Genomic DNA, 16193 nt, shown 5'->3' with positions numbered 1-16193 from the left:
AACAGCTACTTGACGTACATCGAGCTATGTTTTAATTTTACAGAAAGAAAGTTTTAATACTTTATCAAAATAGTTCTCCGAGAAGCGAGATTAATTCATCGTGTTTTAAATATAATTACTTTCAGATTACTTTTTCACAATGCAAGCAGCCTATAAAATGGTAGAAAGACTAATCGTTGCCTTGGGTTGCCCACGTACAGTAAATATTGAGTTATTGGCTCATAGTTTCAGAGAAGATACAAGTGCCTGCTATCCCTGTTTCTCCAGGGATCTCCTCAGCACCACCGTGGTGTAAGAGCCAGTCTCCGGACTCCTTACAGTGGGCGGATGCTTGACATGGGCTTTATGAGCTTTATGTAGAGGAGGACAGGGACCGGGGTTTTCCTTTTTGCCGTCAGATTTTTATTGAAAAATATAACAAATGTAACCATTGAACAAAGGCAGAGCTGGCATGAATTATCTGAAAGTGGTGGTGAGAAAAATAGAGTACATAAAGAAGAAGAGAGAAGGAATAGAAAGAAAATGTGAGGGGGTTGAGGATGTTTGACTAGAGTTGAGCAGAGTGAGGGGAGATTACTTCACAATAGCACAAGAAGCTTCATAATATATCAACAGCCGTACATGAAGCTTTAAAACAATCCACTTTAAAACCATTAGCCCATAAAGTTAAAGGCTCCAGAAGGATGACACCCAGAAAAGAAGTCCCCCAAAATCTAATGGTACAAGAACAAGATCATTGTCACTCAATAGCATTCATTTTTTTTCAGATACTATTAGGTCGGCTTTGACAGTGCACATCTGGGGTTATATAGTCTTGCATCGCCAGACTTATCTCCACAGCACTGGAGATATGTCTGGCTTCACCCATTGTCATTATAGTGGAAAAACATTCTGGCTTGTTTGTATTTCTTGGACCAATCACAATCATCTTGGGCAGGTCTAAACCCAGGATGCAGCGACAGCACCCTCGCCAAAATAGTGTTGGGGGTGGAGGGGACCTGTTTTGGTGGAACATTTGCATGTGAGGAGGCAAGGCCTGGCATTAAAATGGCTAAATCCCTGAAAAGAAAAGATAGCAGCTGCTAGCTTGTTTACGTTTGTACTGTTAGTGACCAGGTTAGGGTAACTTGCCATGTTCAGCATAGATCAGTGGGTAGGTTGCTAGCTCAGAGATTGTTGTTGTTGTTTCCTGTAGTGGGATTTGGACAGCAGTAACACCCACCCAGCGTAAGGGTTTTCCCACCTGAAATACGCGCCTAATGGCAAGCTTATACACATAGTCTACATCCAGTGAGCCAGACTCGGTGTTTTGGAACACTTTTGGTGCAAAGTCACTCTGAAATGTAGCAACAAATCAAGTAGAGGAAGGTGCATGGGAGGGATGGATGTTTTCAGTGGCTCTGGTAACATCTAGGAAGACTCCAGGGGCTTGGATAACGTGGCACAATATATCTTCATGTCCTCCTCCTTGCCACAGGGTTATAGTGACACTCAGGCTGCATAATGTAGGGCTAGCAAGTGAGTTAAAGCAACAGTTTAAATGCAATCATTACAGTAAGGCAAATGACCACCCAACCATCCATTAAATTAGGAGTCATCAGGGCTTCTGGCTCGGCATCCTACTTCAACAAGTGTGACCAGAAATAGTGATGCAACAGTGTTTCTTCTGCGTACTGATTCCAAACCACACATTTATGTAAATAAACAATCCCATGTTGCCAGGTCAACAGGTAGAAATGGTTATGTCACCTATATATAGCCAATATGCTGACAGGCTCTGCAATAACAGATGTGAAAAAACCACCAAACCTGCCCATGGTGACATTTTTCCAGTTGGCTTGCACCTACATCTTATGTGCATACAATTAGGCTTGATCTATTATCTACCAGTGTTGCTTTTTACATGGAAATGCAATCCAATACAACACATCTATCATAAAGTCTGTTCTTGAATTGCAGTAGAATTCAGTTGCAATAGATTGTCCAGGTGTACCTAATAAAGTGGCTACTTACTGTATGTATTCATAGCAAAACAAGTCAGTCGTAGTATTTGTAGTTTTGTAAAATTGTTTGTGTTGTTCTTAATAGGCAGACATTTAAGTTTCAGTTCAACTGCAACGTGACAAAACATGTTTCCTCTGGTGGTATCCAGCCACAGCTTGACGTTCATCTGTTAAGTTTTACTGATATGTGTCCCTGAAATTTCTGCTGCCGCCTCACTACACTGACGGTGAGGTATTTCTGTTGTGCGTTTGTTCCCACAGGACCCCGCACTTCAGCAATGCAAAGTGATACGTTCACGCCGACAGGCAAAAATTGTTTTTGTCACCAGTTTACCGAATGTAAGGGACAGCGTTGAGTGTCCTCTGCCAGCTCCCACATCCCGGGCTGTCCCTGGATCAGCACCTTGGACAGCGTTCGTGGCACACTTATGTACAAAATGTTAAAAATGATCAACCTGAGCTGAAAGCATAAGAATCTGTTTATAGTCTGGAACCTTCACCACGGCTTATTATATTATTATTTTCGATTAGTTTTCAGTTCACTGTGGTCTGGTTGTCATCCAGGAGATGGATGAAGTAGCATTAACCAGAGCCCCCACTCATGCCCCTATCGGAAAAATTAAAATATCTAAAGAAAATAATGCACATAGATCAAACTGTTTCAAATCGGCTCATTCGAAAGTAGTTGTGTGTGCAAGAGTGTGCAGGTCTCAATTCTGATTATTGTTTAAATTTCCCAACTACTCAAGTTCTGTAGCTTTCTCCCTATAAGAGCTTGAATACCATTAAAATATATCCTTTTCTCCTGTTTTTCAAATTAAATTCAGTTTATGGCCTTTTCATCTCCTTCTTATTTTCCTCAACCCAATGACCAGAAAATCAGAAACACAATCACACTGCATTCATACACAGGTGGAACATGATCATAGACATCTTACAGTAAATGGAGACATGGTGATTTTCTGTTTGTCAATGTCAAGCCGTGGGCTGACTTATTTGCATTACAGTGCTGTCTGACACAGGTAGTGTCCTCTCGAAGTATCTCCACTTCTGTGCTTGTTCTTTCTTGGATTTTTATCACAGGTCGTTTACAATAATGGCATAAGGATTAGCTTGAACGGCCTGTGGGTTTTGCTGTTCTTGTATGAACAACTGGTGCTGTTGGTGCTGTTCCTCACTTCTACATCAGGCCCCAAGCTCCTTTGCCCTAACAGAACTTTTATCCTGTGGTAAACCATTACACTTAGAGTTGATTTGAGGTAGAAGGTAACAGAGTTGGTGGAGGAGATGTCTTCATGCTTTACCTCCTCCTCCTGTCTCCTCATTTTCATATATCAGGACATTTCATTGTGTATTATGGTTTACAACGTTTTCTATGCACACAAAAGGCTGATTTGTCTGAAATTGTGTGCACAAATTTGTTTAGATCTGTGTTAGTGAGCACTTCTCCTTTGTCAAGATAATCCAAACACCTGACAGATGTGGCATATCAGGATGCTGATTAAATAGCTTGCTTTATTGCACAGGTGTGCCAGGCTGGTCACAATAAAAGGCCGCTGTGAACTGTGCAATTCTATGCAGAAAAAAAGCCATTTATTAGGCACTGAACTGTGGATTTCACATGACTAGGCCTACAGATAAGCAGATTTTTCATCAGCTGTCTGGGTGGATCTTGCAAGTGAAGAAGTGAAATGTGAAATGAACATTCAGTTCACAGTCAACAGCTTTGGTGGACATTCCTGCAGTCAGCATGCCAGTTGCACGATCACTCAAAACCTGTGGCATCTATGGCCTTGTGCTCTGCGATAGAGCTGCTTTTTAGAGTGGCCTTTGATCCTGACAGGCACACCTGTGTGATAATCGTACTGTTTAATAAGCATCTTGATATGCCACACCTGTCAGGTGGATGGACTAGCTTGGCAATGGAGAAATGCCCACGAACATGGATTTATACAAATTTGTGAACAAAACAGAAATAAACCTTTTCTTTGCATAGATAAAACAGAAGTGTTGCATTCACATTTTGTTCAGTGCATATTTTCCTGTCTGACCTTCATCATATAAATGTTGAGTCTTGTACTATGAACCCATGCAGTGCTTTTCCTTATACCCATGTAGGAACTGCAACAAAGCAGTTTTAACTGACTTTTGATATATTTCCTGTCACAGTGTCACTTTGTGTAGCTTATGTAGACCTAAACAATATTTTACTTTGGCAAATGTCACATGTTTGATCAATGCATCTGATTTACTTCTTTCTCCACAGATACAGTTAATAAGACCCTTTATGTTCTTGGCTTTAAAAACCTTTATGAGTCTGCTCTGAGCTTAAATTAAGGTGACTTCAAGAGGAACATAAAGACATAACCATGCCTATGTGTTTCATAACAGCACAGATTGTGCCTGACATTTGCTATATATGGTGTTGGGAGACACTGACAACCAGACTAGCCAGCTTCCTGAAATTGTTTAGATAGTTTTCCAGTATGTCCTGCCCTGTGCTACACTGGAACACACACATCTGTAGACCAATAGCCAATGTCCTGTTGCAGCCAATCCAAAAAAGGGATGTCTCTAGAAAAAAGACCAAATACTTGTTTAACAGTAGACACAAGAATGCCTGCTCAGTGTGTGTGACTTTACCACAGTTTTCCCCAGAAAGAAAGCTAGTGAAGAAAGTCCAGCATTTAGATATTTTTCTCACAAGTTATATGCATCAAAACTTTAATATTGGGTATTACTCAGTGATCCTCTCTTTCAGTGTTCATAGCTGACATTGAAAGCTAAACAGTCCTGTTTTTTTTTTGCAGCGTAAACACTCTGTCTCTGTGGATACGGCTGTGCAGTATATGATACACATTTACAACTCTTCAGCTGCTCTCTTTTCCCCTGTCACGTCTTCCTCAGGGGAAGATGCTTTACTTGCAGTTGCATCGTACTGTTGCTTTCTTTACACAATCATGGCATCAGTGTTGTGTGATTAATTGCATCATGATTGGTGCTGACTAATCAAAAATCAAATGATGAAAGCTGTGATAATTGAATAATCATGGCGGTCTCAAATGGGATTTTTTTTTTCCTATTGCTATTTTAACTGTGGCATTTAATTCTAAGCTGAACACCTTTTTAATTGGCAGGACAACAGACATCCCTTTGGGTCTGGTGTCTTCTTGGGAGCGTGAATCGTTGAATGAATCATTAGATGCAACTCTACTTAAGTGCGAACCTCTCAGAAATGTGTGCGAACATGTCAGTAGGATTTATATAGTAGCCCTGTGTGTAGCATTGTGCCCTCATTAGATTTCATTTGATCCCCAGGAGTGTTTACCTTTGTCAGCCTTGTTATACCTGTGCGTACATGTTGGCAGATGTGGGAGCTTTTCCAGCAAAGCAGTGTGACCCAGTCTGCTTGCTTAAAAAAATGTGAACAGACACAGTGCAGTGACTGACACTGACAAATAACTAAAGACAAAAAAAGTAGAATATATTATTCGCAGCTGGACTTAAGGCAGGATTTAGAAGCATTTAATCAAATCATCTCCTCACAACCTCTTTAAAAGCAGCAGATAATTTCTTTAGGGCCTGGAGGAGAATCCATGTCTGTGGAGTCTCAGGTGCATTTGATAAAGACAAGTTTGATAAAGTCTTATACAGTCTTAGCTACGACTCAAAAGCAAATTAAAACGCATAAGTAAATAATGCTAACCTTAAGCCAACTCCAAAACAATTGATAAAATGAATTAAAAACCATTTTTTTTACTCTCATATTTATCTTTTATCAGCTTTTTTTGTTTTTTCAGCTCCCTTTCCTGTTTGCTCCGCACCAGCACACATTTGATCATATGTCATCTACAATTAGCATGATAACCTTCTTCAAATTAGACTTTATCCTTTGGGGGACCATGAATATCAGCACCACATTTCATGGCAATGATCCAGTCATTAGTGTTCATGATATTTAGCTGTGAACCAAAGTGGTGGAGCAACAGGAGGTAAGATCTCTTTGTACAACCCAGATTCCACAAAAGTTGGGACGCTGTGTAAAACATAAATAAAAGCAGAATGCTTGCATTTGCAATGGTTTTACAAAGTGTTCCTGAGCCCATGTAGTAACACCCTTTATACAGTCATGTGTTCACAAAGTGGTGGATGAGGATGCCCCTTTCATACCCAATCATGATGCTCTCACCTGTTACCAATGAACCTGTTTACCTGTGGAATGTTCCAAACAGGTGTTTTTTGGAGCATTCCACAACTTTCCCAGTCTTTTGTTGCTTCTGTCCCAACTTGTTTGATCCCTATAGCTGAATTTTTTTCAGTTTCGACACTCAAAATCCTAAAACCGTCACAGACAGCAACCCTGTCTGTATTCCCTTATCAATGCACATTGAACCACGAAGACAAGTAAAAAGAGAAACGGATCGCAACAATAACATCGTGACTAAATGGTCTTTATGTGAGCTTCAACAAAGTTCTGGAACAGCTGGGTCACTTTTTTACTTCCCCAAATTCCCATAATTAATATTTAATTGTCATTAGCCTACTCAGCAAGCTAACACCGGTGGACACTTCAAAAAGTAATTCTAAAATATTTTTAATATTCTTACATATGGACTGCCAGGCTCTGAAAAAATTCAGCCTTTCTTTATGTCTTCTGAGTGCCTCTGTTAGGACTCACTGATTCTCATTTATTTGTTTGGAAGTGACCTACAAACTTCACATGGGTGTTTTTGGAGGCAAATGAGCAAATGCTGTTGTTACGCGGGTAGACATGTCTTGTCCTAACTAGCTCAAATACCTCCTCAAGTGCCTTTTATTTAAACTTGTGCCAAAAGAGTGCAAACAGCACTGAAAAGATGAGGAATGAAAGTATTTGTCGTAACTCTGTAGCATTCCTTCGACAAAAGAGAGATTATCTTAACATACAGAGAGGCATTTGAAAGGAGCCCTCTGGCAAAGAGTTTTGTCAACATTTTTGTGCTCCTGTATCACTTCTTCATTCATTCATTCACTCTCGCCGTCTTGTTCTCAGACACAGAGGTAGTATGTTTAGTTTAAATGTAGGGGGGTGAGGCAGAGGGCTGCATGCATCTCAGACATCGCTGATGACCATCAATATAATCTCTTGACAGAGTAATTGCGGGAAGCTTTCATGCCTTTTGAGTTTGTCTGCTCTCACTGGCCATCTGCTTTGTGCGCCCCTCCCCCACCTGCGCCTTCTACCTGCAAGACAAATGTACACACCTTTTACATGTGTTTAAATAAAGCAAATAGATGAACCCTGTAAAGGGAAAGTTTAACATGTGGAAGGAAGCTGTAGAGAAACAGATGAGCCTGTAAGATGGTTCACCAGTAATTGTTACTAAAAAGTCGTTTTATTTTCAGATAATCTTGATGTAGTTTGAGCATAGCAACATTTTTAAGTGTGAGTCAAGTACACAAAGGCAACGGGCAGGTATGTTAATCCGTCACTACTCTCTGCAGCTAATAAAAGCACCATCATACCCGTAATCACAACCTCCACCTTCACCTGTTCATACCATGCTCCTGTGCTGCAAACCCAGCTAAAATTTGTGCACACTTGTATCTTGCCATGAACTTTGTGTGACAGAGAAAGAAATGCAAACCGGTTACCTCCACTCTTGCCATGGCAACGGACGCGACAAGAAAAGCGATCCTGTACCTGTGTATCTGTCTCCCTAATGGTCTGTGTGTTAGTGTAACAAGATCTGTAAAAACTCCCCTCAATGACATTTTAGATCCCCCACTGTAACTGACCTGGGCTGGGGAGTCACAAGTAGGATTTAGGTGAGTACTCAGCCTTCTATCAGGTTCCTGTTCCCCTTTTCCTAATGAATTCAACCATAAGAAGACTTGAGATGAGGCCCCTTTTTCCATATGGCCAGGATATTATTTACTCTTGCACGAGCTGTGTTATGTTTGCAACATCTCATTAATGCAAAAATTATACTTTTCCCACATTGTATGTGTTTGTGAAATCTCTCTGAATAGATGCTCTCAGTTATGTTTTTGATTTAACAAACCAGTTGAAAGTCTCTAACGTGTATACATGTTCCTTTTGGAAAGAAAAGCTCTCATTGAGAATGCTGTGGGGTGACTGCTGAGTTGTCCTGCATTATAGCACCTTGCAGCTTCACTGTTGGACTGCACCACTCGGACCACTCCTAACTCTCCTATTCCCTCTGCTGGGAAAGGCAGATATTACACACCCTGACAGAATACAAAGCATAGACTACTATAATTACTTTTATTTTAGGTGTCATCTCTGAATTTAGAGCCTGAGATGACCCACGTTACGTTCGGGCTTCCTTCCAGACTGCTGCTTTCTCTGGGAAGGCCTCGTCTAGGTGAGAGCCTCGCTGACACCCCCTCCATATGAAATATCAATGTGAATGAGTCACTCCCAAGTTTTGGTGTCAATCTTCATCACAAATGCCAAACCCATTATCACCAAATCTTTGCAAGAAGTTGTTTTGTCCATCTGGTGGCAGAAGCAGCAGGCTTTTTGTGAAAGGGGGAAGATTTCCACCACAGCATTCAGGGCTTTAGAAGAAGCTTGTTTTTTCATTCATTTACCTTAGAAATGACCTTGTAAACAAACAGTGCTCTGGTTTTGGTTGTACACACTTAATTTTTAGCTTTGTGTGTGTGTGAGTGAAGGGGGTGAAAGTTGTATTAAACCTCATAAAGATGGAGGGAGTCTGTGTTCAGTGCAGCAGTCATACAAATGTGAATAAACATATAGTATTTATATTTCCAACCAACCACTTCTAAGAATATTGAGCATCATCAGTTGGCAGTCTGCGCTATCCTTTGAACCAGTGACATAAATAGGATTTACCTTTGTTCTTTTAGCCACAGCTTCCTCAAGATGTGACAAAAGATTGTTGTGACAAGCGCTGCACACTCCAGCAGAGGACTGGTTTATTTCCCGGTTGCTTGTGTCGACTGTTTCGATAAAAGCCAGCCTACTTTGCTGTTTGTGTTTCTGTTTTCGTTTTCCTTTTTTGTATTGAATAGCACAACAGGCAAGTTCATTATGCGTGTGACTCATCCCACTAGCCCACACCCCCTCCCCATCTGCTGCTGTGCGCTGGAAAGGAGAGGGAACCGCCATTGATCACTTCTTCCCTCACACATGCACGCACACACCCCACCTTCAACGTCACTATCGATCGACATGTTTAATGTTTTTGTGAGGAATAGTTGCCATTTCCTTTTGTGTCATTTTACATCTGTTTCTTAGCATTTGCTGACATTATAATAAATCACAGAGCAGAAATTTTAAAGATAAGAAGTGAACCTTAATCCAACCAATTATTCAAACAATCTCAGACTGTACAGTCAGTGCAGGGCAGCGATTTTATTTTTTGTAGCAGCAAGAAAATATACAAGGAAATATGGCTGGAGAGGAGATGTTTTCTGCTTTGCATGTGTTAGACTATGAATACAGCTGAATATGCAGGTACCTGACTAACAGCAAAGATGCAGAGTGGTTGGCAGGTATTGGACATTTCCCCACTCCCTCCCTCTCATGAAATGACTAATAAATGGTGTTTAACAGTTAATAAATGCGTGCAGCTCACTGTAACAGTGACATGCAAATGCAACAATATTCTTAAGTAGTTATTCACAAATTTGTAAACATGTTCATTCATTAACACCAAGTGCATACTATACAATGCAAGGCAGAAGTATTCTTTGCTTTAAGATTTAAGACAGTAATAAGGTCTCTTTGCTGACCTTATTACTTATTCAGCAGAGTTCTGGTGATTGTTCTGTTTGAAAGACTCACAGTTAAGTAGAGAGCTGATATCGAACAGTTTATAAATACACGTTTAAAATATTAATAGGTTACATTAACTTGCATTGGCAAGAAATACAGTGTAAATATGGTGCCTTGTGGTTTGCACTACTACAGAGCTATAGCAGTGTTTTTGGTGGCATGCATCAAAAAATTCTCTTTATCACTGTAACCAAAGATAGAAACAATGCAGAATCAGTATTATTTTTCAGATGGGAATCAAAACAATTGATTTTTATTTTTCTGACCTAACAGCTTCTTATTTTTCATACTGCTGGCCCTATTTTAATTGTGCAAAGGCAACGACAAGGGCAGAGCAGTAGGTCTTGGGCACATGGAGTGTCGGCAAGCCCACCTGCTATTTAGCTTCATGTTTGTGCACCGTGTGCTTTGTGCTTGGCACCAAAATGCAGCACAAACAGGAAAAGTGAATTCCAAGGTCAGGAAAATATTGGTTGGGGCGCTGCTTGCACTGTTTGTTGCGTCGACATGGAAATAGGGCCCTGAGTGGAGGTTTAGCTAGCATGTTATTGGCACAGCGAGAAGGACCATTGCTGGTGTCACTCAGTGGTATGGTTTGTACTTTTTACAAGACTTTCTTGAGAGGACTCTTAATTAAAAGATTAGGAGCATTTTCATACATTGTTTGATACTGCTGCATGGGCTACCTGGAAACGAATTCAAACAAACTGTGCATTTGACTGTAAGATCAGTAACTTTCCGAAGCCAAATATTCATGTTCGAGTGGATTTTTGTTAAATATATGATAGTATTTCTCATTTGGGGGCTACACTTTTATCATGGTACTCTGTCGTACATGAATGTTAGTGTCTGTGACAGTGCATTTTAATGAAATTAGCCAATAATGTTGCATATTAGCAATTTTCTTTTGGTAAATGGTAAAGGGACTGTATTTATATCGTGCTTTTCTAGTCTGAGGCCCACCCAAAGCACTCTCACAACACTTGTCTGCATTCACCCTTTCACACACACATTAATATGTTGGCTAAGCCACCAGCTCATTGCAAGCATTTTAACCATTCATACTCACACACCGATGGCACAGCATCTGGGGCAATTTGGGGTTTAGTATCTTGCCCAAGGATACTTCGACATGTAGATTGCTGAGGCCAGGGATTGAACCACCAACCTTCTGATAAGTGGACGGCCGCTCAACCTGAGCCACAGCCTCCCCAATTTTGTGTTTAAAAGCTTTAAGAAAGATAAAATATATCCACCATTGAATTTTCCACCATTCTGGAAGATCTGATAAGATATACGAATACCTAGTTTGCAATATTTTTCTCATCAAAGTCTTGCATTTCTTTTTTAGGTTGGTGTGAGAGCATGAGACAAAGTCTGAGAGTGAGTGTGTCCCATCAAAAGATTAAGAGTTGGCAGACAGCAGATGAGTGAGCTGACTGTTTAGACCATGAATTGTCTGATTCAGCTCAGTAGGTGATTGATCGCATTGTAGATGTGCTTTTCCGTAACTAATCAGAACAGCGCGTTTTCATTAGTAAGAAAATTCAAGGCAAATGCCTCAGAGAGCCACAGTCAAGACGGACGTGAAAGGAAAAAGTCACCGCTGCTGTTAGGACAGACAAGTGTCCTTGTTAATTGGTGACTATAGGCCGAGTATGTCCGAGGTTTCTTGAAGTGACGGGGCTGACAGCCACATCCATGTCATATGGGATACGTATATATACGTATTTATATATGACCTTTATTTAATCAGGTAATCTCATGGATTGAATTCATAAAGAAGGTCAGTCCAGATGGAATGTTCCCGTGGTAACGACTTGGGAGTGATGATGTCATCAAGACGGTTGTATGATTACAGAGTTGGTCATGGGAGGATTAAAATACCGAAGTGCATTAACCTGATAATACTATATTCATTTTGGTTCACACAGAGTGACGGTCTTTGGCTGATGTGAGGCATCTTTATTTGTCTGGTTTGCAGGCAATTCCTTAATAGCATGTGCAAAGTCAGATATATCGCAGTTTCTCAGTCATAATTCTAACTCTATTTACAAGTTGAAAATCAGAATTATGATAATACCAACATGACAAATTGTCAAATTTGAGACCCAAGTCTTGGTTTTTGTGGTGTTTTGGGTTACTGAAGGATAAATAATGTTTCAGTTGGTGTACAGAAACACCGTGGTGGGACTTCAAAATAAAGCAATACAAATAATCAACATTTGCCAGAACTTGGAAGCCATTATAGATCGTCCAATTAATGATTAAACAAATGCTGGCCCTGCCATGTTCATCTTGTGTCAGTGGGGGTTTTTTTCCAGATGAACTTTTCCCACAATGAATTTTTAATCTATCACAGTGTTTTAAAATGCAAAGGGCAGAACAAAATCACAACATTAAACGAACTTGTGGAGGATTTTTAACCTTACTGTTTGCCTCTCATACAGGATGTAGAGCTATTAAGCAGAATATGGTAATAATATATTGATTAAAAATTTTACATTGCATTGTGAGCAGAAAATATATTTTATCATTAGTGCAGATATGAATTTCATAGTAGTAGCTTGGAAACAAAAGGCATAGGGGTTGAATATCATGTCAGGATTTGAAACTGAAAAAAAAAGAAAAAATCCTTGAAAGGTTGAAATCTAATGAAAAAGGTTTTGCAATATTGAAACTAAGTTTTGAAGGCTTGCATAATGTTTTCATACGCTGAATAAATGTTCAGATCTCTGCAAACATTATTTTGTATTTGTGTTTGACTGAGTTTAATCTTGGTTTATTTTCTAGCTTTGAAATGTCGTCTGACTCACCGGATGTAGACTAAGGGTATAAGGACCCTTCCACTATGATCAAGTTACTATTTTCAAAATCTCTGTCATTATGGGAAACAACAACCGCCGCACTAGCAACCTACACCCTGATCGACGCTGAAAATGGCAAGTTACCCTAATGCTAACCTGGTCGCTAATGGTATGATTGTAAAGTTAGCCTCTTATTCATGTTCATACAGTCACTGCTCGGGGACAGCGGGACAGCACAGAGGACCGAGCATCCTGTTAGCATATCCTGTGTGCGGCGGTCAGTAACAAACGAATACAGCAGGACAACGGTGACAAACTTGAAACTGTGAAGATGTGTTGGGGAAAAAAGAGTCCCGCAGCTGTGAAAAAGGAAAACTCAAATACAAAATGTTTGCCAAGATCTGAAAATCAAAACATTATGCAAGCCTTCAAAACTTTCTTGCAAGAAACGTTTTTATTAGATTTCAAGCTTTCAAACAGTTTCAACATTTTGTTTTTTTTTATCAGTTTCAGTTTATCAGTTTTGTATTAGTTTCAAAATACGAGCTGATGTTCATCCCAAAATGACAAGACGTGAAGGATATAAACATTAAATATGATTGGGAAGAAAACTATGTAATGAGCACTGCTCTTTTATTTTGCTTGTACAGTCCACCTTAAACTTTCAGACCGATCTGCAGTTTTAAATTAATTTTAGCGTTAACACTGACATTAACTACCCTGAGATAAGACAGATTTGGAAACATCTGATTTAAAATGACTCTCGTCAGTGCACCACTGTGACTTAAACACTTAAATGTGGATTCATTGTATGTTGATCATTGTGATGATAAGATGATGATGATTAATGGTGTATATGGAGTTGTGGTGTGAGAATAATGTGTTGTTTTCTTGCTTTCTCGCATGTAGGTGGTCCTGGACATGACATTTGGAGGTGGTGGTCATACCAAAGCAATACTGAATATGGTTCCTGAAGTCACAGTCCTGGCTGTAGACCGAGATCCTACAGCAATTTCACTGGCCGAGCAGTTAGCCAAGGAACACTCGTAAGTGATTTATTGAAAAATATAAACTACACCAAAACACAGGTTAAAGCCTATGTTTCAAGCTGTCTAGACAAATGTTTATACTACTATTAATCATGTTTTTGCCATACATTTTTATAGTCACAGCTCACAGCTTGACCATTTTGAGCAGTATTTGGTTTGTGGTCATTATTTCTTAAAACATACTGTAGGTGTGATGTAGTGATGCAGTCCTCCCTGTGTTTCTCACTTCTTGCCTGAGCCCGATCAAATGCTGCTCGCCAAGATACAGCCCCTGAGTTTCACCACCCAATCAAATCCATTCCTCCTTAACTTAAAGCTTTTCTCCCCCCACGCAAAGCCGGTGGGCCCGGCATGTCATTTGTCAGAGTAAGGGCCCACGCCGGCAGTGTGAGGGAGATGCTGCCTCCCACAGAGGATCTATAAGATATGAGGGGGTGGGGGGAGTAGAGAGAAGCCCGGAGAAGTTAAGAAGTGAAGAGAGAGAGAGAAAAGAGAGAACAGGGAGACACGAGGACACAATGCCAGGGTGAGAGGGAGTGTGTGTGTGCATGAGCAAGGCGCGGGAGGATGAAAATGAGATGTTCCTAAGACCATGGCGTGGGAAGGAATCCTTTTACGTAGATTCTGGGGAAACCTCTCTCAAGGGAATCTGCCAGAGCAATGTGCCTGTGAGCAGGGAATGACAATTAAGAGAGAGAGAGAGAGAAAGAGAACACTGTATTCTGTCAGCAGCAATATACCCCTGCTGTAAACTCTTCCACGCCTACTCGTGATGCAAGTTGAGAGAAGCTAGAGAAATCTAGCAATTAACCAATATTATTGGAAGCCTGAGTAAAAGACCCTGGCAGCCTACGCAGTGCATCCGCACAACAGGGTTAGAGGATTTTTTCTCTCCTCTGTACTCCCATGTCTTGAGGAAAGTATAACCACAATGCAAACTGTTGAGTGTTGGTGTGAATGTGAACTCGGTTTCTCAGAACATAAAGAATCATTTCACCCCCTAACATTTATTTAAAAGCATTAAGCTTAGGAAAGTAACCCTCTGTTCCCTGAGTGACATTCACCCGTGTCTTCAATGGGATTTGTTTCCTGCATGTTGAGCCATGCTATTCTCTGCTTTTCACCATTCTTGTTGTTGCTATGACTTCCGTGTGCCTTTAAAGCTCCGTGGTAGTTGTGCCCACAATAAATGTTAGGAATTGGAAAAGAAACCACCGGTTATTGAAGAGCCAAGTCAGGCAAACATTGGGTTTGCATGTGCGCATGTGGGGTCACACACAGACCGATATGATAACAAGTGAGATTAACTGTTTGCATGCACTGTGCACTTTGATTTTTAACTCATCTCTACGTATTAATTCTCCCATCTTACAACAAATCGCATGTGTTGTCAGTAATGTTGTCAATGACTAACTCTATAGTTTTACTTTCCTAAGGTTGTAATTCCTCTATTTTTTGTTATTGAGTTGATCGTCTTTTCTTTGGATTATTGCGTTATTTGTTGTGTCTTGTGTTGGTGTGTGATACCAATATACCGTTGCATCCCTCGTAGCAAATAGAACGATATGCTTATCACCTGATTCCACACTATCTCAGCACTTGGGAGCAGATTCAATATGTATTGAAGTATTGCGATGTGATATTATAATTTATTACGAATTTTGTCTGCTTTTTTAAAACTAGATCATGGGGGAGAAACAATGTACATCACATGTCAGTCAGTCTTTCAGCAGCAGCATTGCTATAAGAATAATGTTATAAGAATATAATATTTATACACACTGTATATGTGCTGTGTGGTCAGTGTGGAGTGATTCAGCTGCAGAGTAGCAGATTGAGTTAGCAGTGTGACCTCAGCAGCTATTGGTTCGTTTCCACAGAGCAAAGGAAATATATGCCTGTAAACATGAGCACACATATTGTTTTACGTTAACGATGATGTTTGTTAAGATATAATCGTGGTTGCGATGCTAATTTCAGTTTCAGCATTAATGGTAATTTCCGTTATTTGTTATCATCAACATATCGGACTAAGCTAAGCTAAGCTGATTAATAAATAAATACATATATAAAATCATTTCAGAAGTCAAAGAATCGATTCAGGAATCAGTCTTGATACTTCAGTGAATCGTTTTTTTGCCTCACCCATAGTGGCGATGATGTAGTGTCTGTCCCATCAACATATTGTAGCAGTGAATGGGAGCAGCCTCGTCTCACCAAATGAAACATGAATAATACTCCAATGTCTTAAGTCATTTTGCGTGTTTTCACAATGCATTTTTTTCTTTTTGGATGTTATTTTAGGCATGAATGTCATCGAGAAAAAAATGTTGCATATGAAGAAGGTGGAGCAGATGTATGGCTCAAAAGACAACACTGACTTATTTTAACTGAGATCTGAACGTTAATTTATATAAACATAAACACATTAAACTTACGTAAGTTACATAACACAATGCAAGTTTACTTATTTTAAACTAAGCCATAATCTTTTCCCAAAATTAAGCAACAAGTTTTAGTGTCTCAA

At 39.9% G+C, this 16193-nt stretch overlaps 1 protein-coding gene across 4 annotated transcripts in view; it reads left to right on the top strand.

Moving 5' to 3' along the window:
• The window catches only part of mettl15 (methyltransferase 15, mitochondrial 12S rRNA N4-cytidine), a 50929-nt gene that overhangs the window by 16237 nt on the left and 18499 nt on the right, over nucleotides 1-16193 (top strand). For all 4 annotated transcript variants that reach the window (XM_076729652.1, XM_076729635.1, XM_076729643.1 and 1 more), the window contains one exon: nucleotides 13527-13663. In XM_076729652.1, coding sequence (XP_076585767.1) covers nucleotides 13527-13663 — 137 coding nt within the window. The remainder of the gene's footprint in view (nucleotides 1-13526; nucleotides 13664-16193) is intronic.

Source organism: Chaetodon auriga, chromosome 1 (genome assembly GCF_051107435.1).
Source record: "Chaetodon auriga isolate fChaAug3 chromosome 1, fChaAug3.hap1, whole genome shotgun sequence".
In the NCBI taxonomy this organism is placed as follows: Eukaryota; Metazoa; Chordata; class Actinopteri; order Chaetodontiformes; family Chaetodontidae; genus Chaetodon; species Chaetodon auriga.
Note: the sequence above shows the minus strand (reverse complement) of the source record. Positions and strands in the feature narration are given on the sequence as shown.